Below are 25552 nucleotides of genomic sequence, written 5' to 3' on the forward strand. Positions count from 1 at the left end.
TAAAACCATCCCCCCCTTGTCCTATCACTACCTGTCCATACAAATAATAACTCTTCCTCTTTTTTGTAAGCTCCCTTTAAGTACTGGAAGGCCACAATGAGCAGTAGAGCCTCTGAACCCACCCACACAAATCACACAACCCTGTGCCTGTACCAGTGTGGGCAGCTGTGCCTGCACTGAGAAATCTCATGTGCCTGCCTCGCACTCTGGTCCTGAGGCCAGTGAGTACAGAAGGGCAGAATTACACCTCATTTGGCTCCCTTAGCCTGCAAATGGAGCAGCTGCAGCCAAAGTGCCTCTCAGAAACTGTCACTGGCCATGGTCATCCCTGAAACACGTCCAAGACTGCCTGGGAGACACTCCCAGGCCATTCCCGATCCCATGCCACAGGGTACCTTGCCTCAAGGTGTGCACACACATAGTCCTGAGGCCCTGCCATGAACCAGGACAGCAAAATGCCCACTTTTAAGCACTAATCTAAAAGAGAAATTAATTTAAATATTTCATTTTTCCACTGTCATCAGTCTAGAAGCACAAAGCCTGGGAAGGGATATCACAGATCCGTGTTGACACAAAAGATATCATCAATCCATGACCTGAAATAAATGATGTTCTCCCAAACAGGGCCCATCCTTTCCTCCTTGGTGGGGCACAAACTGCTGGATTTTCAGATGAGGATCACAGAAGGCGTTTTTTTCTTTGCAAGCACACAGTTAAGATGGACTGTGCAGAGATTGAGGTGGATTTTCCCAGAGGTGTGAGCTCAACCTTGGGAAAGTGCTGAGTGGAGGGATCGGTAATTAGTGATGGATGGTGTATTCACCAAGGCCATTAGCTGGAAAGAAAAGCAAACCTGCAGCATTCTCAACTGCAAAGAAAAGCAAACCTCCAGCAGGCTCCACATTCCTTCCCTGCATTTTCCTGCCTCCTGACAGCATCCTGACCACCCCTTCACTGCACAGCCCTCACCACAGCTCCGGTCTCATCGAGGGCTGGCATTTCCAATCAATTAGACGTGTCACCACCGAATTTCTCTGCTAATTACTCCAGTTTATTATGTCTAAAGCCAGGTTAAATGCAGAATTCCCCAGGTCAAGCGGAGTCGCCCAGACAATCAGTTCCACATTTTCCACAGCAAAAGAGATCCCCACAATCAGTCACTGCCAAGTGGGTCATAATGACCAAGCTGCCAGTTCGTGGCCTGAGGTGGAAGTCTCAGGGGGAGATAATGCTCTTGGAGGGAAAGAGGAAACCTCTCGGTGTCCAGGAATGGCTTGGGTTTATTCCCTACCAATTTGAATGGAGTTATCCTTTTTTTGGGACAGGAAGAAAGAGGAGATCTACAGGCACAAGGCAGCATTTGGCTTCACTGCCAGAAACTGTTCCCTGTTTTATTGCATTTAACCAATAAATGGAATAAAAGAAGGATATAGTGGGAATAAAGGAAGCTTTGTCCTGATGGAGCCCAGGTCAGTGCAAACATCTCCTTATTTCCAGTGCTCTGTGAATCCAACATAAATTATGTGAATCACCCTGGAGTCCATACTCCAGCAAAACACATTCCTGGTGGGATGCTTGGAGGGAACACGTGAGTTACCTTTGCTCTTAGGGGCAGAAACTACTGACACGTGAACTCACAAGTGCTTGGAAGGTTCCTTCCAGAGAAAGCTTCCCAAATTATGTCATGAGGGCAGGGATCTTGTACAAACACTGTCTTTCATCCTTGAGAAATCCAAAGGGCTTTGCAAGTTATAAATCCATCATGAAGGCATCCATAGACCCAGACTCTCAGAGGAGGGACACAAGAGCAGGTATTTATGCAGGAGCTCAGGACCAAGGGAAAAGTGAATTCAGGAGGTGAATTAAAGGAACGGATTCCTAGGAATGATGTGAGAAGTGCTGCAACTGGGATGAGACAGTAAAGCTAAAAGTTTAAGGACTATTATTTTAAAAAAAACATTATTTCAAAAAATCTTAACTCAGCCTTTATCCAAGCAATGACACGTGGGACATTTGGCAGAGGAATTGTCGTGTCCACATGCAACATCCACTGAGGGGGCAGGCACCCACTGATTCACCCCCACAACTTTCTGCACGGATTTTTCTGTCCCCTCAAATCTTCCCAACCACCCAAACACAAGTGGCTGTGAAAGCCAAGCTTACACTACAAACTAAAATACAGCAGAGTATTGACCAAGCGCTCAGATTGCTGGTTCAGAATATCTTTCTAAAGAAAAAAAAAAACAAAAACAAAACAAAAAAACCAAACCCAAAAACAAACAACAAAGCAAGACAGACTAATTTAGATCTCTAGGATTCCCATTACTTCTTCATCCAGTTAGGAAATAAAACAAGAAAATAATTTTCAGGGTAGATGAGTACTCTTGTCTCCAATCACAAACTGGAAAATCACAAAACTAGGAAGAAAACTCAAACCCTGGGAAAAAGGGGGGAAAAATAACATTACAGTATGACTTTAAAGGGTTTTTTTTTTAATAGAAAAGAACATAAAAGCCAGTTTTCCTTTCAAGGGCAGGTTGTGGAATGGATTTCATTTTCCAGTTCCTACTATATATATGATGATGATGACTGTATCAAGTAATAGAAAGTGATGAAAGATATTTAGCAGAGGCCTTACAGCAAGAAAGACTCAAAGCCATGAGTGCAGAAGACACAGCAAACTCTGGAGCACTGAAAAAAATTGTCCCTGAGTCTTACAATGAAATTCCTATTAATCCACTAACATGGAGTGTGCTAAGGAGTTCAGGGATATCACATGAAAAATAGAAAATGCATTAGAAAATGATAATTCTGTGCACTTATGGTGCAAGGAAATGCCCCAAGAGAGTAAATACTTGCCTCAAAGAAAGTCGTAAGACACAGGAGCCTGTAATGGAAACAAGTTTGGAAGCATGTTTAAAATGCAATAATTAAGAGAACAGTCCCAGACAGGCACTGGGCACTGATCCGGGAAAGCACTCAAGGATGTGTTAGATGGAAAAGCTCCAACCCAAGACATGTGGATGTGCCTGTAGCTCCGAGCCATGGGCACTGTCCTGCCCAAATCCTCCCCTCTGGGAGCTCTGGTGCCCAGCCTGGGCTGAGGAACACCAAGGCAGGGGATGATGATTAACAACCGGTGCCTCGGAGTGACCTGCAAATGCAGGATCTGTGCGAGGCAGCGAGAGGAGGAGACCTGGCTGTCAGGGAGATTGGAGCAGACAGATGTTTAATGGAGTCCAAGATTACAGATCTGCCAGGCTTCACATGTAATCACCAGCTTCTTAGGTTTCCTCTTTCTTCTCCCCTTCTTCTGGGTCTGTTACAGGGTCAGGGGCTGGGGGAAGGGAGGAGGGAGATTTTCAGATTTCCAGCTAAATTCCTTGAGCTGCCCTTAATACTCTGACCTATTCCTAGCTGAAAACACAACCTACCAGCCTCACAGGACTCAGGGAGACAGGAGTGGGGGGTTTTTTGTTTAAAACATGAGAGGGATGCATTAAACTCCACACATGCACCTCCTTTTTCCCAGGACAGCACAGCAGCTGTACTGAGCAGCCTGTGTTTGACTCCACAGAGGAGCAGCACCGAAATCAATAGTGCCAGGTGACCCTCAGGCCGTGTGCTGGGCAGCACCGTGCCCCAGGGGACACGTCTCCATGGCTTCCCACCCGTCACCCGCTCCCCAGGATCGATAGTTCCTGCCTCTCCTCACCCAGGGAATGACTCTGCAAGTGCCTTTTGCATTTCTGCTCACTCCTTCCTCCACCCTTTCTTATTTTCTGTCCCCTGTGCAAGGCAGGCGGGAGCTGTCAGCAGAGCCCCATGAATTAGAGCAATTAAAACTTAAAAAACATGGTACAGGAGGAAGGAGACCTGGTTAGACTGAATGACCCATCCCGTTCCTCATGTCCTGGTGCCAGACAAAGCCCTTCAGTGGTGTCACCCACATGAATACCTCAAGGCAAGGAATCCCAAAGGCGAATTAAACCATCCTCTAGATAACACAGCACCCTCGGAACCTTCTGAGAATCCTCCAGCTCCTGTGCTGCTCCTTAGAGCAGCCTGTGGAGGAACTATCCTGGCATGGGGACATGGCTTTTTGGCAGGCTCAGAGATGAATGCTGACATTAGTTCAGTTGCAGCTCAAGCCAAATGCAGATCCACAGATGGCACTGGGAAAGCTGTGGTTCTACCCTCAAATATTGAACGCGTAGACAAGGATACAACTGGAGAGTTCAGGCACAAATATGACACCACTGTGTCTGAACACGGGTCTTTTATGGGAAAGGCACTAAACTGTGTTAATGTGGACTAAGCACACCCCAAATCCTGGCCCAGGGGTAATCCAGACTCAGCCCTGGTGCTCTGCTCTGTCACAGGCACAACAAGGATCTGTCACTCTGCCCCACTGCTCATCAGCTCCAAAATTTCACCAGCAGTGTCCTGACCCAGAGTTACAGGAATTCATGTCCTGCCAGCAGGCAAGGTTTAGACTCCGTTCACGACTAAAATCCATGAACTCAAAGAACTGCAGCAGTTGCAGATCCTCCCCCACAGCTGGATGCAGTGATTAATGCAATGTGCTTGCAGGGAAGCCGTTTCTCTGGGATGGAGCAGGCCTGGAAGAGACAGGGTTCTGGCATGGATCAGCAAGGCCGAGCATACAGCAAAGGGGTCCCGACCTGCATTTTGTATGAAATCCTTCCCTCCAGTGAACAACTGTCAAACTGCTCCCTGCTGGTCCTCTCCACACAGCTTGGGCTTGTCAAGGTTCCTCTAGATGGGATCAAGGAAGCTTTAACTCATGTCATTTAGAGGACAGGGTGGCTACAAATTATTCTCTGAAGGAGCGTTTTCCGCTCTGATACTCAGCAAAGCTCAGATCTGATGGGGACAAAGCAAAAGTCCCTCTGAACTTTGGGATCCTACAGAGCTTTCCAGCTCTCATCAGGGCATGCACACAGGTCAGGAGGAGAGCTGAGTTTTCAATAGTCATTGGCAGGTGTTGCAGAGAGTTCCAAAAGAGGTCCTGATCTTGGAAATATCTCCTGTACCTTCAGAACACCTGGAGTTACAGAGGTTTGCCCACAGGTGATGTCATTGAATCATAAATTCCTAGAATGTCCTGGCTTGGAAGGATCATCAAGTCCAACTCCTGGCCTGCACAGGACCACCCTAAGAATCACACCATGTGTCTGAGAATGCCTGGACTCTGTGAGCAAGGCAGGGAATGACTCCAGGTCTCCCAAATCCTGCACTGTCTCCCAGCCCTTCCTCCTCCCCAGTGCGCTTTGCATAGTCCTGGTTTTCAGGCAAAGTGGGGCACTTCCATACAGCACCAACTGGCTCACAAAAGCATTTCCAAAGCATAGAAAGAGCTCAATTCAAGTGTGAAAAGCCCAAGGCTGAGGGACAGTAAGAGATGGAATTCCAGCTGCCTGTGTATCTCATGGGACGGAGACAGCCCCACGTGGAATTTCTTCCCTTGCCATGAATGACTCATTTGGGGCACCTCCAAGACCTTGAATCTGTTCCTTTCCTGCTCAGCTCAGCTTTGTCAGTTATTCACATCTCTTCTGGAGCACACAACCAACACAGCAGGAGGTTAAGGAACTCCCTGCTCCCTGAATTATCCCATCTTACTCCAAACACCCCCGCGAAAGCAGCAAACGAGTTAAAATCAAGCTAAATTATGACTTTTTGCAATAATTTGCCTTTTGCTGATGAAGAATTATTTCAAGAGAGTCAGCAGCACAATGCGCTGCGGTTTTGCCAGTGGGCCAAATCACTTTTATCATTCTTGGCTGAGAAACACAGGGACTCACACGATGTCTTTTCCATCCTTAGCTGAGCATCCATGCGGGATTTTCCATCTATTCAGACATTTCTCAGAGGGCATCTGACCTTATTTAACAGGCCCTTAATTAGGTGAAAGCAAATGTGAGGGAGAGCGGAGTTCAGCCTCTGATATTGCTGAGGGTAATGAGGGGTATTTAGGGGCAGGAAAGAACAATCAAAGAGAACAAAAGTTGCCTTTGCTGCCAACTGGGATTACACTCATTGCTTGATAGGGATTGAGTGAACTCTAGGAACGGCTCTTCCCTATCAATTTTGTGCAGGACTGCCCAAGAGCAGGGCAGCTGGCAAGGAAATGGGCGGTTTGGAGTCCTCTTCTTTGGAGGATTTAGAGGGAGATGAATGTGACACATTTTTGCAAAGACAGTGAATTCAATCATGTTTTGGGCCTCTTAGAAGCTCTGGTGGCCCTTATCTTACCTAGGATGTCAGTCTGGTTTAGGAACAGCCAATTATGGAATCATGGAATGGTTTGGGTTGGAAGGGACCTTAAAGATCATCCAGTGCCATCCCCTGCCATGGGCAGGGACACCTTCCACTATCCCAGGGTGCTCCAAGCCCTGTCCAACCTGGCCTTGGACATTTCCAGGGATCCAGGGGCAGCCACAGCTTCTCTGGGCAACCTGTACCAGGGCCTCATCACCCTCACAGCCAAAAATTTCTTCCTAACTGCCTGATACTTAGTCCAAGGAAGAGATGATGCTGCCAATACCCTTCCAGAAGCTGAGTAGTGAAATCCTGCAGAAGACCAAAGAGTCATCCAAAGAGCAGATGTGCACAGTGGTCACCTTTCACAGCCCCTTCTAAATCAATACTCCAAGACAGCAGAACAACAGAAACCTGCAACAACAGCCCCAAAATTTACAGTTTCTGGGTGTCTCTGCTGCTTTTAAATCCCCAGGTCAAGACGTCACACCTATTAGACAATCCCAGGTTCCTGTTTTCAAAAAACGCCATTTCTGCTTTTTCTGGTTCTGGCCCAATGATGAAAAACGTGGTCTGCACACAACCTGATGGCTCACAAACAAACAAATGCAAATTGAAAGGAAAAAAAACCTCTCGAGTTATTTTTAAAGCTTGTGATCTCGAGCCAGTGTTTCTGGGGACAGCCTCAAACTGACAAAATCCCCTGGAAACAGCCACTCCAAACCCAGGAGTTAATGCCGCTTGATATCTTGTGCAAAGACCACATTTGAGGAAATTAAGCCATAATTAAGCAAAGTTATTAATGATTGCTTTAACTAATTGATACAATAACATAAGCAGCAGACAAGATTTTAATCAGTGGTCATGAAATCAGAAGTAAACTGGCCAGACACCCCCTCCTCTTCAGCAGCTAATTTGCAAACAAAAATTCTGCTGCTGATAGTGACTCAGCGGCAGAGGGGAGAAGAATAAATCTCAGGAAACAAATAGGTATAAGCCTTCCCCATTTTAATGAGAAACAGACACAGAAAGGCCAAAAAGACCCTGTCAACATGATTTGCAGTACTGTTACTTAATTTTTACCAAATGTGCTTTCTGCCACGCTTTAGTTGAAGTACATATTTATTTGATATTTCGCTGCCAAAGTTTAAAAGAGCCTCCAAAATACCCATCTGCTTCTGCTACGCATGACCCTACCCAGTCTCACCTCTGACACACTGTAATGGTTTTAGGGAATGATAGCACTGCACAGATGTGATTTATTCGCAGATTGTAGGTGACTTTCTGCTAATTTACAGGGGAAAAGCACAACTTTCCACCAGAGCGTGAAGCTGACCCACGGAACAAACCTGCCTGCACAGAGAGGGACAGCAAATCTCCTTCCTTGAGGCAAACACAGAATCATGGAATGGTTTTATAAGGGACATTAAAGACCATCCCATATCACTCCCTGCCATGGGCAGGGACACCTTCCACTATCCCAGATTGCTCCAAGCCCTGTCCAACCTGGCTTTGGACACTTCCAGGGATGAGTAAAGCTGCTCATAAGTAACACAAGGTTGCTCAGAACCTGGTTGCAGAACAGTCTTCCCTAACCAATAGTAAATCAAAAGTAAGAGAAAGCTCAAATCCTTGAGATTTAATATGAATTTGACACCTCTTGTGCTTTACCTTCTGGATTTTGAGCCTTTAAGGTTATTTTCTCCAGCTCTTCCCTTTGATCCCTCTATATCAAAGGGAAGAGCTGAGATTCCTGTGTCTCGGAGTTGCTTCCATGTGTCGCATCAGCTTTGCAAAATACTGGGAGAGACCCAGGAGTCCAACGTGCTGAAACAGAGTTATTTAGTGGGTGATGTGGGTGACCTTCCAAATGTCAGTCCAGAGCCAGGGGAACGAGCATCCTGCACCTCCTGGCATGCAGAGGTGCGCTCTGTGAGTGTGTCAACACTTGAGCAGCAAGGAAACAAGGAGACATGGTCAGTCAGCAGTGTGGAGACAGCTGGGAGAGGAGAGAGCAAAGGAGCAGGGATGCCAGGAATGCAGGAGTGATGCACAAGCAAGTGCAAGCCTGGAAATGAGAGGGAAGGGCTGCAAAGGATCAGAGGGAGAGGGAAGGGAGAATGTGAAAGGGGTGAAAGAATTATCTCAATCTCTGCAAAGAGTTCCAGGGAGCTTCTCAGATGAGAAGAGAAAGAAATTCAGAGATGATTAGGTGAGGAAGAGGGACTCAAGGAAGCACAGGAATGTGTGATGAGGAGCAGAAAAGCTGCAGCAGAGACCCTCCTGTTCCCCCAGCATTTCCCATCTGCTCCTCATCCCCTGAGATCGAAATGTGAGGCACAGGGTTCTTCTGTCTGCACACCAGAAACTGGAAAAGGAGAAAGAAACAGTCCCAGCCTCCAATGCACTGATACAAGAAATCTGGGGAGGAGATTTACAGAGCATGTAGTGACAGGACGGGGGGGGGAATGGCTTCAGACAGAGTGAGTAGGTTCAGATTGAATATTAGGAAGAAGTTCTCTTGGCTGTGAGGGTGATGATCTCTGGCACAGGCTGCCAGAGAAGCTGTGGCTGTCCCACCACTGGAAGGTCCAAGGTCAGGCTGGATGGGGCTTGGAGCAAGCTGGGATAGTGTCTGTAGCTCCCTCAGAGTGTTTGTGAAGGCTGGAGTTAAAGGGATGATCTCCAGATCAGTCCTGACAGATCCCATGTGTGCACCAACCTTTCCCTGTGCTGCCAACAGGGACTTGAAACATGTTCACACCTAAAGCACAGAGATGTCCACAGCTCTGGGAAATGAGGGAATCTTTGTATGCTCTGCCTCTGGGTTTCAGTGACAAATCTCTTCTCCCTCTTTCAATCACTCTCCCTATAAAATATATATTTCCAAATAATGGTGAAAAGCTGTTGCATCCTGCTCCTGAGAGCATTGCACGTCTGATTGAGTGGGCAAGTGCTGCTTGTCACCTCTCAGTGTCCAGAGGAGCTGCAAGGAAGGACTTGTTTCAGCCTAAGACTCCAAGGCTGAGCTGGGTTCTGTCTCCCTTGGAGCCCAGGGAGTTCAGCTCCAGAGGAAAACCCCCACAGGCAACACAAGGACCCCCAAGTTCACTGAGGAAAACACTCCCATGCACAAGTTGACCTTAAAAAGGCCAGGGCATTATTCTGGCAGCATGAGAAAGCTGCTTCTTGTATCCAGATTTATAGTGACAGCTTGTTTTAGGTGTTCCAGGTTAAAGGGTGCCTTGCTGGGATGTCCAGAGCTGTGATAAGACTGGGACAAACTGGAGAAATTGGCTTTATCACCAGAGCTTCCATTCTTGTGGGGGGCTGGTGAGAGATGCAGCCAAGTCTGGCAAAACCATAAGGTTTGGAGTACAAGTCCTGTGAGGAGTGGCTGAGGGAGCCGGAGCTGTTTAGCCAGGAGAAAAAGAGGCTTGGGGGACCTCACTGCTCTTCACAGCTCCCTGTAAAGAGGTTGTAGTGAGGTGGGGGTCTGGGTCTTCTCCCAGGCAGCCAGTGATAGGACAAGAGCAAATGGCCTCAAGCTGCACCAGAGGAGGCTTAGGTTGGATATTAGGAAAAATTTCATCAGTGAAAGAGTGGTTAAGTATTGGAAGAGGCTGCCCAGGGCAGTGGTGGAGTCACCATCCCTGGAAGTGTTCAGAAAACAAGTAGAAGTGGCACTTCACTACGTGGTTTAGTGGGCGCAGGGGTATTTGGCCAAAGGTTTATGATCTTAGAGGCCTTTTCCAACCTGAATGATTCTATTATTCCATGAAAACAGCTTTTAATAACTACGCAGGTAATAACAGAACCACTCTTATCCCTGGGGCACAGACAGGGTTGAGCCCAGCAGACAGAGGGAGGAGAAACCTCCTCCTTCCCCAGGGATGGCACAAGCCCTGGTGCCTGTCTATCTTTGAAAAGGTCAGGTCAAGCCATCAAACCCCTGTCCCTCATCTCCCCAGACCTCCCAAAACCACTGTGGGCAGTGAAAACCTCTGATAAGTCAGATCTTCACCCTTTTATAAAAGACTAGTACGTGGCTTGTAGAGTGGGTGGGATATTTGCTCCCTAAGGGCAGCCCGTTCATAATCCTGCCTCCAGCAAAGGCAAACCCCTGCACCCACTCACTGAGGCTCTACAAATATGAATTTATTCCAGCACTGAAGTGTATTCTATCATGAGCACACAGGTAGTGACTGTAGTGCTGTGTTGGCAGTGCTGTCACTCACCTGCCTCAGATAAAATCAGATTTGGGCAAAGGCTGATGTAGTGCTGAGTGTTTCACAGGCTCACATCAGATTTTAAATAACAACACTCCCTGCCTTTTTCACCAGCCTCTCTCATACAGACACCCATGGGCGTCAAAGATGGGTGGGAGGAGATGATTGATAAATCACAAGGGGCTCAGAGCTCCTGAGCTCTCTACAGGGCTTGGGGCCCTAAAAACACCAGATAAAACCTGTGCTTTGGAACAGCCAAGCACAAAATGAATCTGCTCATGCTGTAATGGTCAGGGAAGTGCAGGTAGTCACCGGACCAGCAAGAATAAGTTTTTGGAAGTCTCTGGAGGAAAAAGTAATTGTTCCTCTAGTTCCAGATTTCATGTTTTAAGGATGTGAGGGAATGGATGTTGCTGTCCCACTGCCCTTTTCCCCAGAGGTTTGAGACAGCCCCTGGGAGTCTCTGTAAATCTGAAGGGCTGTGCAAAGTCAGCCATGGTGTCTGAGGTGACCTCAAATGGGCCTGCACAAAAAGGACACTGAGCAAACCTGACATCAGTGGGTTGCTTATTGGGGCATTCATTGTGCTGCTCCAGGGCTTTGACCCACAAGGATCCCCATTCCATGCAGAAGGAAAAAGAAAGGACCCAGACAGTAAAAGCATGAGGAAAAGGAATGGTGTCATGCTCAAAGTCTTGCAGGATCTCGGGCATCACCTGCCTCCAGCTTCCCACCCCATCACAAAAAGCAACCAGAACTGTTTTCACTTCAGGACTGGAAGTGACATCCCATCCTGGCCCAGCTTGGAGCAGATGAGAAGGAATCCCAGCTCTGTCATCCTGTCCTTTCTCCTGAGTTATTGCACCTCTTGGCCTCTTTAATCAGGAGGAATTTACAGAGTTGCTCCTCTCCCCACACCGAATTTTAGGTATAAATATCCACGGTAGAGAAAAATGGTCGGAGACATCACAGAACATTTAAAATAAAGTGGTGTGAGCAGAAGAAATGACCCTCATAGATTAGAAAATATAACCAGTAACACTTGTTAATAGACCATTGAACATGTAAGGGTGAACATGTCCCACTCAGACTGGTGGCTTCCACTGAAGTGGCACTGTAGGGAAACTGCCATCACCTCACCACAATTCCTCATTGCCCCCATTCTTTTTGTGGATTTAAAGCTCCTCATGAGCATCTGTGAATTAACCAGGTATGATAGCTCAAGTAATCCTGCACACCCACAGGACTAATTATAAATGATGGATTTTTCATGTAAAAGTAGTTCCTCCTCCTACTCCCATCCCGAGCAGCAAACTTCCCAAGGCCAAGAAATCAGCAAGGATTCCATGTTGAACACCCAGATTGGTCCTTCCCTGGAATCTGGCTGCCAGCATTTTCAATCATAATACTAATAATACAACAGGAACACCACACTAAGCTTGGCCTGCACCCTGGCAGGCAGCATCGTACACTCTTGCCCACTGTGTCCCAAGGAGGCTCCAGCCTCTCCAAAAACTCCAGTTAGAGCCAAATCATTCAGTGTTACACCTTCCTGTGTCTGTGGCAGATGCAGCCACCGTTTGGGTGAGGGTGGAGAACAACGCAGCAGCAACTCCTTGTCCTGCAGCCAGCAGGACAAAGCAACCCTGGGGGTGGCTCCTGCCCCCTTAGTTCTGTGCCCCAGGCCCCTCAATATTGCAAAAGAGTATAAATGCCATGGATTTATGAGCATAAAAATCCTGAGGTCAACAACAAAGCACATCCTTGTAGGAACTGTGGTCACTGCCCGGATTCATGAGCAGCCCTGATGTCCACAGCACGATGGAGCTAAAAGGTTTTTAAAGCACCATGGACTTGATGGAGGTCCTTACCTGCTTCTCAGACATGATGTAGAGGTGCTCATGGTCCATGGAGAAGGCCATGTCCCGGAGGATGGGGCCAGTGTCCACCACCTGCACGATCTCGTACTCCAGCGTGTTCTTGGTGGTGCCATCCACACGGATCTGTGCAGCAACAACAAAAACAGAGGGAGAATGTGAGGATTTTTCCTCCTTCCACTGAAAACAAATAATCACAGAACCTCAGAATGATTTGGGTTGAAAGGCACCTTAAAGACCATCTCACTCCAACCCCTGCCATGGGCAGGGACACCTCCCACTATCCCAGGTTGATCCAAGCCCCATCCAGCCTGGCCTTGGACACTTCCGGGGATCCAGGGGAAGCCACAACTTGTCTGAGCAACCTTCTCTCTCACCACCCTCACAGTAATATATATCTATTGATAAAATATATACACAAAATAATCATTGGACAAATGTATTGTGGCCTGGGTCTTTCAGACAACAACCACTGTCAACACAAAGTGAATTTTCCCCAGCCTCCTCACAGAAAGGGTAAAGCAGATTTCATCACTTCTGCTGGTCCCATCAGCTCAAGAGCACTGTAAGAACAATGCAGAGCCTTCTCACTTTTATCTGGCACTGTCACTGTGCTCCTGTCACCGCCTGGACAAATCTACCATGCTCAAAATGATGGCACGAGGGAAGAATCTGTGGTGGTGATGAGCAGATGATAAAAAAACACACAAATCTGCAGGGCTGACTCACTCGAATGTGACTCAGATAATATTATTGCTCTTATTGCTAATGTTCCACAGGGCAATTTATTATTGCAGAGTGCTCAGTGCAACACAGACTATTTCTCTTGCTGATTGCATAGATCAGATATTGAAATCAGTCCTGCACGAACGTGGCACCTTATGATTCCAGACACATCTCATAACAGGGTGTCACTTAGGGACATCAATAACTGGGATTATGAGGAGGAAGCAGACACACAGTCCCGGTCTATCCCTGACAATGATCCAGTGATACAGAAGAAAAAGCAGAAAACAACAGACTTTTCTTTACCTGCTTAAAAACAATTTCTAGAGTTTGGGCTCAAAAGCTGCTGGAGAAGGTTTGCAATCCCTTTCAATATAGAACAAGACAGGATAAAGGAGCTATTCACAGGAATTCTTCCGGATTTTGTGAGGCTCTGTGCAGCAGCAAACCCCACAGTCATGTTTCAGAGAGGCATCCACATTCCTGATCTCTCTCTCTGTTTCCCATGTGTTGCCTCTCACTTGCTGAAAATGTTCTATCCTGCAGTAACACAAACATCGCAGTACCTTTCCCTAAAAGAAACAAAGTTGTAGGAGATCTCTGTCATGCCCCACATCATGATCTCCATTTCTTCCTGACCAAAGATTCCCAGTCTGCAGTTGGACAGCTGAGTAAAAAGCACCCTTCCCACCCAAAGGAAATAAGCTGTGGAGAACTTATGGTGTCAAGACCTGTTCCCACTGTTCCCTGGCACAGTCCTTGCACTTGTTCCTTCCGTATCAACCTCTCAGCCAAGAAACTGAGCCTGAATCATCTTCTGTGTTAGAAAGTCAAAGAGAAGGGAAGAGAGGGAATGATAAAGGGTCTGGAAACTCAGTATGAGCAAAGGATAGCAGTGATATACAGATTGTTATCTTTGTCCTTCCTTGATGTACTCACCTGCTGTGGGACAACAAAGGAATATGATTTCCCCAGGAAAGATGAGGAAAATGAAACAGAAAGGAGTTAGAGGAGCTCTCTGTGCCAGCAAAGGGTGTGGAGGGTGCTCAGGGCTACGTGTTATCCATCAGCCTCCACAGAAGTGGGAGCACGTGCAGCCCTTGGCTGCTGGGCTGGTCCAGTGACATGGGAGGATTTGCAGTTAATTTGTCATTTTGATGGATCTGCTGGTGACAGCAATACACGTCCAACATCAGCACACAGAGAGGTCAGGGCCTGAAGCCCAGCACTGAACATCCCTCATGCACCAAGGAGTCAGGGCCTGAAGCCCAGCACTGAACATCCCTGACACACAAAGAATTCAGGCTCTGAAGCCCAGCACTGAACATCCCTGACACACAAAGAATTCGGGCTCTGAAGCTCAGCACTGAACATCCCTGACACACAAAGAATTCGGGCTCTGAAGCCCAACACTGAACATCCCTGACACACAAAGAATTCAGGCTCTGAAGCCCAGCACTGAACATCCCTGACTCCCACCAGCTCCGGCTGCCTGGGAGCAAGGGGCTCGCTCATGTCCGTGGTGCCTCATGGAGGAATTCAGCTACTCTGAGTCTTCCTTCTTGAAGGTGGACACTGATGTGAATCACCCGTGAGGTCAAGGGCAAAGATGCCAACAGGCTTGGGCTGAGTCATTCCCCTTAGGACAGTCAGGGGAAAGGAAGGAGGCAGGAAGGGCTGCAGGCTGAGGAGCACAGGAGGCTCCCTGTTGGGGCTCTGCCCTGAGCAGATCAAATACCCCCACAGCAGGAGCCTTTCCTCTTTTCCACTAAGGCTTTCCAGCTCCAAATTCTCCCTCTCAGGAAGCAGTCAGGGGGCTTTGTCTGCTGTCTCCACTCTGCCTCTCCCCCAGTCCCTCGTGGCTTCTCATTCCCGTCAGAGCATCCCCACTCTCCACTGATCCCTGTGCTAAACCAACCTCACATCTTCGCTGCTTTGACCTTGATTTTTCAGCACCACCAGGGTCAGATCTGCAGGCCGCCAGATATGTAAGCAGCCAATTATCACCCCAGGGCTGAGTCGCTGTCCTCAGCCTTTGCCAGGCCCCATTAGAGGGGAAAAAGCTTGGAGATGGAAGCGGCAGGCTGGAGAAACAGCCGGCTGGAGTTAACAAACCATGGAGACAGGAGGCACAGCCCCCAGGGATCTCCCCTATGCATTTGGTGCAGGTAAAAGATTACAGAGGCTTCACACCAGGAATACAGAGCTACTCGGAAGTGATTTAACAGCTATTGCTGGCCTAATTGCCTGAAAAGTCATTATTTTGCAGAGGGGGAGGGAGGGAGGGAGGGACAGGGCTCGTTGCACTGTACACGTGCAAACACACACATGTGCTCACACACCCACAGCCCGACAGCTCTAAGTGCAGAAACCTCTCTCTCTAGTAAAATCTAGTAGCTAAGAAAAAGGAAAATTCAGAAAAAGGCCAGAAAATCTGGCAGACATCAACCCACGCTGCACAGCCCGTGCGAGCCCCGCCCCAGCAGTGAGGTGGTGATCGGATACTGCAGCCAGAAGTCTGGCCCTTAACTCCAGACATCCCTTTACCTGCCTTAAACTCTGTCTTTCTTATGTTGGACCCCAGGCACAGAGCCCATATGATCTCCACCTTCCCTGCACATTCTTCACAGTCCTGAGCATCAGACAACAGAACTGCACTTTCTCTTAGAGGTTTATTCCTGGCTCCAAGGCTCCCGCTGGAACCGGGGCACTTGGGTTGGTGAAAAAAATCAAAGAGCAAGAGTGAAAGAAAAATGGGAAGATTCTCATCAAAACCTGCAGGTGATCACCACTAAAGTCGGGGACTCAGACTCAATCTCTGCTCAGAAAGCTCCCCAAGTTTGCAACTGCAGGGAGTTTGAGGCACACACCACCTGTTCCCTCTGTTCCTGCTCTTCTCTGCTGGCATCAGCCACAAGCGCCACCTGGAGCTGGGCTGCTGGCATGGATAGAGTTTTCTTCTGACTGATGGGCATTCCTATATTCAAGATGTTCTCTTTGGGCTGCGGGATGGGAGCCTGACTGACAGTCCAGCTGGGATCTCTCCTGGGAGCTGCCTGTGAACCGTGAGCTCCTCTGCAAGGCAAGAGGGAGGGAAGCAACAAGTGAGGGGGTCCAGGACCACACGTGTGTGTCAAAATGTTCAGTCCAGCACAACCCACACTCCACAAACACACCCATCACCTCCACCACAGGATCATCTACCTGCTCCCACTTCCTGAATGTCTGTCCTGCCCATGCACACTCCTTAGACCCCCAGGTGCTCAGCTCAGCACCCCGAGCTCCCTTGTCCTCTCTTAACCCAACACATGTGGGAGCTCCCAGGGCCCAGCACTCTCAGGCTGCACATTAATCCTTCCTCTTCCCGGAAGGCTTCACTCACTGGGCTCAGCTCTGCAGAGCCGGCTGCTATTGAAACATCAGCATGATGCTTCCCGAAGGTCAACTACCAAGGGACCTATTCTGGCAGCTGTTTGTTTGTTTGTCTGAACATTATCTAGGGCTGGCTGTTTATTTACATCCATTGAAGTATCAGACAATAAATATCCTCTCCCAGTAGCAAACAGATGCTTGCACTCGAATGTTGTGGCTAGCGCTGACTTCAAAACAATCTCCTTAATGAGCAAACAACACTATTAATCTTTAAAGACACAGGCTCTGGCCTTCTCTGAGCTCCCATCCTGGCCGTGGCTAGACCCACAGGCATCCTGGCGAGCAGCCCATGGGTCTGGGAGATGAAAGAAGGTAAAAGATACCTTCCATCACTCAGCTGGTGCTTGTCAGCGTTATCTGGACCTCCCCAGCTGCTGAGGGATCCATGGGAGGCTGATGCTCGAGGACAGTTTCCCCAGCAAGCTGGTGGCAGATGCCTCAACCACACTTCTAAGAGGGACATAGAGGTTGGTATGACATAGTTATCGAAGCGAGGGACACAATAAGCCTCTCCAAATCATGGGGATAGACTCAAAATGATCCAGGAGAGAGCGGTGGGGTTGGAGGACAAAGAAGGAATTGGTGGTAGCAAGCACTTGGTGCCTTTGCTGGAAAATAAATCATGATTATGACAAAAAAGAAAATATCTTGAAGTTCACCAGAGCAACAGAAACACCTGCCTTCCAGAGAGGGCCACATACCTCTGTCAGCATGTTATTCCTCCCTGTAAAGTGACATTTCCCGCTAAAACCCATCCACACAGACATACTTCAGGAGCTTTACTCCAGACCCATCAAAGCCTGATCCCGTAGAGTGAATCAGTGTTTAGAGCATCCAACATTGTCCAGTTTTGGTTTATTCAAGAAAAAGACACTGGCACAGGTTACTCAGAGAGGTTTTTCAGGCCCCATCCCTGGAAGTGTTCAAGGCCAGGTTGGATGGGGCTTGGAGTAGCCTGGTCTAGTGGAAGATGTCCCTTCAAAACTATCTTCAGACTCACTTCAGAAACACACTCCTGAACCCAATCTCCTGCTACAACCTCACTTCTATTTTATTTGTCCAAGCAGCTTGGACTGCTCTCTGGCACCAAAATAAAAAAAGGATCATTTCCACTGTGCCAGCTGGGCTCAGCTGTTTTCTACTCCTCTAAAACCATCACCTCCTACCCAAGAGCATCATTCCTGTCCCACCAGAGTTAAAATAAAGCCCCCTTCAATTAATATCTCTGTATAAAGCACTTGAAAACCATCCAGGGCTGCTGGGAGCGTGGTCGGGAGCAGGATCACGATGACCGGCCAGGTGGGTACAGGAGCAGACGCTGGGTGGATGAGAGTCATTACAAATAATTAAATGAATAACTAAGCAGAAGAGGAGCTTGGTGAACCATGGCACTCTCCTCCAAGCCATCCCTCCCCACCACTCTGCTTTTGTGCAGCGTAAGCAGCCTCTGGGCTGATGAAGTTCCAGGGAATTCATCATCTCCTGCCCCAGCGCTTCCAGCCGCTGCTCCAGCAGCTCTCGCTCAAGTCACACTGGTGGCTTATTTTGGCCATGAAATTGCCCCAGTTCCCAGGGGAGGGGATTAAATGGTTGCCAGGAAGATTGCAAGGGTGGATTTCAAAGGGAAAATCCTTCAGGTCATGGAATCAGACCCTGCAGCCTCCGCCTGGGTGTGAGGGAGCAATCACAACTGTGGTACTGCCTTGGAAAGTAGGGAAAATGTTTTGGGCAGGAAAGCAAGAGGAGGACAAGCTTTGTCCTCCCCACCCCCTGAGGCATCCTTCCTTTGCTGTCCCTGCCTCTCCTTCTTGCAGGGCATCTCACTAAAATCATCATCATTTCTCACTGTTGGATTAAGGATCTGCAAACACCATTTCCAGGAGAGCCAAGCAGCCCTGGAGCCCAGCACATCAATCCAGGCTGCGCTGAGAAGGGCCCAGCCACAGCCTTATGACTGCATAGGGGCCACTAATACTTCATTGCTTTTCCAATAGCAGTTCCTCCCTGGTTTATGAACCTAATGTTCCCCAGAGGACGCCAGGACCGCTGGCTGCTGTTCCTGGCTTGGAGAGGGAGAAAGGACACAGCAGGCAGTGTATGATCTAATGTCAGGCCCTTCTGATGATCATCTATTCCTGCTTTTCCATTGATTTGGGTTGCATGATGGAGCTCTATTGATCCCAGCAAAGATGGGGAAGGGGCCGGTGACACTGCATGTTCCTCCCATTTCCCTCCGTTTTCCAGTAAAATAATCCATTCTAATTTGCCTAAAGCCTATTAACAGGAGATCAATTCCTAATAAAACATGGCATTTCAATAGCCCTGTCTATCCACCGATCCTAAAGGCCTTTAGAAACGCTAATTGAAAGAGCAAGGGATGAGGTATCCTTAACTCGTTCCTAACTCAGCAGCCAGCAGCTTTCTCTCTTCTCTGGTACACATGTTTTAAAGTGCTGCTTGTCTGGACGATGCCAGCCCATCCAAACACAGATCTCAGAGCACCTCCAGCCATATGGAGAGCAGGAGCCTGGAAAACCGGGTGTTTACAGTTTTCTTGAAACTCTTGCTGTCAGCGCTGTCCAGAACCCAAAGGGTCATGACAGGAGCCACTCTGAGCAGGGGTGAGAGCTGATCTGGACAGGAGAGTCATGGAATCACAGAATGGGTTGGGTTGGAAGGGACCTTAAAGCTCATCCAGTGCCACCCCTGCCATGGGCAGGGACACCTTCCACTATTCCAGGTTGCTCCAATCCCCTTTCAACCTGACCTTGGACACTTCCAGGGATCCAGGAGCTGCCACAGCTCCTCTGGGCATCCTGCGCCAGGGGCTCATCACCCTCACAGGGAATAATTTCTTCCTAATATCTAATCTAAATCTCTCCTCTCTAAGTTTAAAAGGGTTTCTCTTTGCCCTATCTCTATCACCCATGTAAAAGTTGCTCTCCCAAGCTAAAGATGCACCTGAGTGCACACCACAAAACAGAAGGGACAGCAAAGCAGATTGTTTTCCTTCCAATCCCATCAGGTTCCTGGTTTGTATTTCTTTTGTCCAGGAGATCTCACATGACAGAATCACAGAATCATTAAGGTTGGAAAAGACCTCCAAGATCATCAAGCCTGGTCTCACTGAACAAATCTTGTCATCAGCAAACAAGATTTATTTGCTACACCTACAGCAATGCAACAGCCTGAGAATGGCTCTTCCTCACTTCTCCAGCCATACAATTCGCAGGGCTTTTTCTCCCAGCAGCAGCACAGGGTTTTGAAGAAGACAGCTTTCCTGGAATAACCGCTGGCTAGTCCTGATCATCTGCAGGCACTGCAGTGTAATCCCCTGGGGGCTGGCAGGGGCATGGGGGCTGCACTGGGCAGGGCCACAGGGCTTAATCCCTGTGCAGGAGTCACCCACTGACCTCTGGTGTAATCCTGGGAAATTGGGTCAAACAGAGCTGTGCGTGACTGCTGGATAGGAGATCACCCCTGCAGTGCCAGCACGGTGCAGGGGGCAGAGCAGGGGTCCTCCTGCTTCAGGAGGTCCAAGAGAAACATGGGACAAAATGTTGATGGGCATCTGCTTTGTTTTCTGGAGACATGTGGGTCACCATGCCTTGAGAGAGCTACTGGGTGCTCCGGTTTCATGGTGGGTCACTGTCTCACACAGATCCAGCCCACTGGGATCCACAGGAATCATGGAATCATAGAGCGGTTTGGGTTGGAAGGGACATTAAAGCCCAGCCAGTTCCACCCCCTGTCATGGGCAGGGACACCTTCCACTATCCCAGGGTGCTCCAATCCCCTTCCAACCTGGCCTTGGACACTTCCAGGGATCCAGGGGCAGCCACAGCTTCTCTGATCAACCTGTGCCGGGGCCTCACCACCCTCACAGGGAAGAATTTCTCCCCAATATCCAATCTAAATCTACCCTTTCTCAGCTTAAAGCCTCCTGCTTTGGGCCAGATGGTCCTTCAAGCACAAAAACAAATTCCTAGCTGACAGAGATCCCCTTTTTTCCAGTCCACAGCACAGGACTGGTGTCCCATTCCACTGTGGATCCCCACTAACATTTATAGCAAGAGATCCTCCTGGCTGCAGTGGAATTCTGAATTAAATTAGACAGAAGTGAAAGACCAACCTTCTGTCCAAGCCCTTCATTCTGGGCTTGGACATCACCTAACACAGTGGTTTTCTGACTGCTGCTCCCAGCACCATAAAAACTAATAAACACAGCTTGAAGTGTGTCCAGTCAGGCTGTACCTGAACTGCAGGGCTCACCCCAAAGTGAAACAGCTCCAGAACTGGAAACAGAGGGAAAGGGAAGGAGATGAGCAGGTCCTTCTCTCTCAGCAGGGAGAGCATGTCAGGTATGTGCAGCTCTCACATCCAGGAGCCCATTGACAGATGACATCATTTTTGAGAGCATGGTTTACACACGCTCCCCCGGCGCTCCCTGATTGATAAATTAGACACTCATGAGCCATGTGCTAATCAATGCAAATCATTAGTTTGTTACAACACAAGGCAAGCTCGACAGAGCTCATTTTTCAAGGTAATGGCCTGCCAAGCATCTGTGTTCAGCTACAGGCGCTGCCAGGCAATCCATTAACAGGCTGCTGGCACTCACCTATGGCACGGGGCTGAGGCCTTTGCAGTCCAGCCCCCACCAAGGACTGGGCTGTGCTGACCAGTGCACAAGCTCCAAACCTGCTATTCTTCCTCCTTCTTCCCCACAGCTCCTGGCTCTGCTGCCAGTGGCCATCCCAGACCCAGACATTGGGAGTGCATGTGCTCCCACAGACCCTGGACGTTTGTTCTCCACTTACCCCAACCCTGCAACCTAAAATTAAAGATATTTAATCCTGAAAAATTGTGCTCTGTCCTCTATCAGTGAAAAATGAAGGTGGGTAATTAAGGCATTGACCTGCAGGTGCGTCCTAGGAAACTCCATGCTGGCATCAGTGGCATCTTTGAGGGACGATGTCAGCATCAAGTTGTGCTTGGCCAAATAAAGAGGCCATTTGAATGCTCCAGCCACGAGATTTAACTTTAATTTATCCAAATTTCTGGCTTCGGGCTCTTACAAGTGTTGTCCAGCTGAGTGAGTGCTTTGGGGGAATGAAACTACACCACGGAAGGATGTGCCCCCACTGACCATTCTGTCAGAGCACAGGGAGGGGACAAGGGTGGGACAACTCTGCTCCTTCACCACAGTGAGCCCGTACAACCTCCGTGTCTGTTTCCCAAGCTCTGCAGGATTTCCATCCCACTGGCAACAGAGCAGTGTCTTCACCCATGGGTCACTCTCCCAGGCACAAATCCTGCCATAGGTGCTCTGCAGAGCCACTCCAGGTCCTTCATGGAAAATAAGGATTCCCTGTTTGACATTCCCAGAGGGAAAGTTCAACACTCACAGACAAGGTCCTGCTGCTGGATGCTTGTATTTGTGATCCCAGTGGATAATCTCAAAGGTCATCCTAGTGCCACTCAGGTGCTTCTGTTTCTCCCAAACTGGTGAAATTTCTTTTACATGGCCAATATTTTGAGAACTTGCTAACTTTTAAATATTTATGGCTGTTATTGCCATCACTCCCAGTTCTTCATAGAGACTGTAAATGGATGTTTTGAGTCACAGTGGTTCTGATTGAGATTAAGGGAACAACAATGAAAAAAAAGTATGAAAATTAAATTTTTACATTTGAGAGCATGGGTATTAACTCATGAGCTGCAGAACCTGAAATGCTCCCCAAAATCTGGTCAGCTCTTCAGCAGGGGTTGAACTGTAGATAAAAATAATTGAGACAAGCTGCGACACCAGAAAGACGCAGAGTTTTGGCTCAGAAATACCCAGAAGTGCAGCGTGTGTGTGAATGGGACTGACCAGACACAAAGATCCCAACGCAGTTGGCCTGGAACACAAACCCTTCTGTGGGACAGCTCAGAAACTGAGGCAGGGAGTAACATGGGATGGAATGAAGACAGATGCACCACAACAGGGGCTGGATGATGAATACAAGTCCTTTATAAGTGTCTGTTCACGGGGCTGAGGGACCAGATTCCCAAAGAGATGAGCTCATCCCGCCGGGAACGCGGTGACCCCGAGGGTTGGGAGCCGCGGGTGGTGGGTGCAGGGCAGCACCACAAAGGGTCCTTTGACTACAGCCAGACGGGGAGAGCTTTGAGACACCCACAGATCCTCACCACACTGTGGCACTTGAGAGGGAGCCAGCTGCCCTTCGGCAACGGGAGGCAAGAGTGGAGACCCGGGAATCCACATGGATACGCGGGCAGCGGGCATGCGTCAGCACGGCAGCGTGAAGGAGGGTGGAAATATCCGAGCAGGCCAAACAGGGGGTGTGGAGGCACCCAGAAACACCTGGGTACTCCAGGATCATCCTCCTGGCTTGAGGATGTGCTCAGCAATGGGCCCAAGGGGTGATGTAAAGATGAGCACACGCATGCACTGACTTAGAGTGACAGAAAAATAGAACCATGGAATGCTTGGGTTGGAAGGGACCTCTAAAGGTCACCTAGTTCAACAACCAGGGACATCTCCAACTGGATCAGGATGCTCAGAGCCCCATCCAGCCTGGTCTTAAGTGATTCCAGGGAAGGTGCTTCCACCACCTCTCTAGGTGTGCCAGTTGTAAAAAACTCCCTTATATCTCATTTAAATCGACATTCCTTCAGGATAAAACCATCACCCCTTGTCCTATCACACCCAGCAGAGTCTGTGGAGACCACAGGAATTCCCTCCAAAGGATCTGCTCCCTGTAGCAGATAACCCAGGGAATCTGATCCGAAGGGGGGCATTTCCACACCTCGGGTGGTGCAGTGCCCTGGGCAGCTCCAGGCGTCAGCGAGGGCAGCGAACTCAATCACAGCCTGTCACATTCAATCTTGGAGACAGAATGACGCATTTGCAATTTCCCTTTAAAGCTTGAGAGAGGCAGACCAAAGCTCCTGCTTTGCTGAGGATTTGGGCACTTTCGCCACTTTCTCTAAAAAAAAAAACTAAATCAAAAATCGTATCCCAGAGACGGTATCACCGGTCAAGTGAGATTGGCTGTTCTTGCACTGATATTTGTGTTAGATGCTGGTGCTAAATGACTTCAGAAATGCAGAGTGATGGGCTGTGAGTGCATTACTGAAAGCAAAGAAACCTGGGACCCACAGCTCTTTCCTCACTCCCTTGCTGAGAGCTCTGGGTTTGGGTGGGTGGGTGGAACGGTGGCTTGGGAACAATTCCTGTCAGCAAAGTGGGGACAGGTTATCTCCAGGGCCAGGGGAAAGGGGAACCTGGAAGAAAAGCTGTCCCCAGCCCCTTTTGTCAGGTGACACCCCTGGGGCTAAGGTCGAGATAATGAGGTCCCACATATCTCTGGGCCCCAGCCCCACTGACAGGGCTGTGCTCTGCAAAGGTTATTGTGATTCAATTGCTGACTCTTTCAGCTCCTGGGCTTCTCAATGCCAAGGTGACCTATTAAGAACTTAATATCAGATAAAATACATCCCTCGAAGCATTTTTAACCTTCATAATCTATGTTTATCCACAGAAAATAAAAGGAAGAGAGAAAAAGTGAATGCTTATCTTCCAATATTGCCTCAGATAAAAGGGAAGCACCATCTGGGGACAAAACTTCACATTTGACCTTTCTCCCCTTTCATGAAAGCAGCCAGAAAACTGATCCAGCACTGAAAACAGTGGATGAGGCCTCTTCCATTCACCTCCAACAGACTGAAGGATGCTCCCAATCTACCAAAGGTTCCTCTGCTTTTGTCTGTGACGCCTGACCAAGGACATGACTCTCCGCAGCCCAGACCTCCTTTCTCCCCAGCCAGCCCCAAATGATCAGCACTGATCCCTGCAAGCCACAGCTCCTCCACCAGCCAACCTCCCTCCAGACCAAACCCCTCAGCAAAGGTCTCACTGAGGCCTTTGTCTTCCCAAGAATTCCTCTCATCTCCCACTGGTCCCTTATTAGTGACCCAAAGATGTCTCTCATGCTTTTCTCCTTCCAGGAACACCAGACAATTTGTTGGTCCACTCCATTCATAGAGTCACAGACTGGTTTGTGTTGGGCAGTCACCTCAAAGATCATCTCATTCCCACCCCCTGCCATGGGCAGGGACACCATCCCTGGAGGGATTTAAAAGCCATGTGTATGTGGCCCTTGGGGATATGATTTAGTGGTGGTCTTAGCAACGCTGGGTTAATGGTTGGACTGATGATCTTAGAGGTCTTTTCCAACCGTAGCAACTCCATCAGTCTATGATTTTAATTATCACCTCAAATAGTGCAAGAATGGCACATATCCCCAGACCCTTAATCACAGGGGTTCCTGGCACATCAATCAGAATTAACCAGACGTGTATTCAAACCCCTTGATTGAATTATCCAAAACTAATTCAAATGAATTTAAAAATAACAGCATGGCAGGCACATTTTTAACTGTCAGTAAATCACCAGCCAGGACCACCAGTGTGAAGTCCCCATTCAGAGGGAAACAAAAGGTGGGAATGCAGCAGGTGAGGGTGGCAGGGAATGATTTCCTCTCAGCCAAGCACACCCAGCACCAGCCCAGGTCTCTGGGAGGGAAGCTGATGACCCCATGGAGGAAGCAGAGTCCTCCACATGCACTTCAAAGGATTAGGCAGTCTGCTGGGGACTGCCCTAAGGAGCTGTATGGCAGAGAGGGCAAGGCAGAAGGCATGTTCAAGGGAGAATTAACAGAGCCAGAGGGATTTAGGAGATGAGTGCTGGCATATTATTCCACTTAGGCAGAGGCAGGGGACTCCTGGAAGGGGAGAAAGGCTGCTTGAGACATGGAGTTTGGGGCCTGGCTGCTGAGCTGGGAATCAGAACCTGGGATCAGGGTGGTGAGGTGTTAAAGTTACCCCTTAAATGGGTTAGAATGGCATACATGAGCTTAACACCATCTTACAGTGTTGATCCAGCCCAAAACCTCTTGTCCACAGGACTTGCAGGTGGAATAGAAATGTAGGGAA

The 25552-nt window shown here is 48.6% G+C and overlaps 1 protein-coding gene across 4 annotated transcripts in view; it reads right to left on the reverse strand.

The window, feature by feature from the left end:
* Positions 1-25552, reverse strand: part of PLXNA4 (plexin A4) — a 430780-nt gene that overhangs the window by 204972 nt on the left and 200256 nt on the right. For all 4 annotated transcript variants that reach the window (XM_048300844.1, XM_048300841.1, XM_048300842.1 and 1 more), the window contains exon 4: positions 12386-12517. In XM_048300844.1, the coding sequence (XP_048156801.1) occupies positions 12386-12517 (132 nt within the window). The remainder of the gene's footprint in view (positions 1-12385; positions 12518-25552) is intronic.

The sequence above is a fragment of the Corvus hawaiiensis genome, chromosome 4 (assembly GCF_020740725.1).
Source record: "Corvus hawaiiensis isolate bCorHaw1 chromosome 4, bCorHaw1.pri.cur, whole genome shotgun sequence".
NCBI classification, from domain to species: Eukaryota; Metazoa; Chordata; class Aves; order Passeriformes; family Corvidae; genus Corvus; species Corvus hawaiiensis.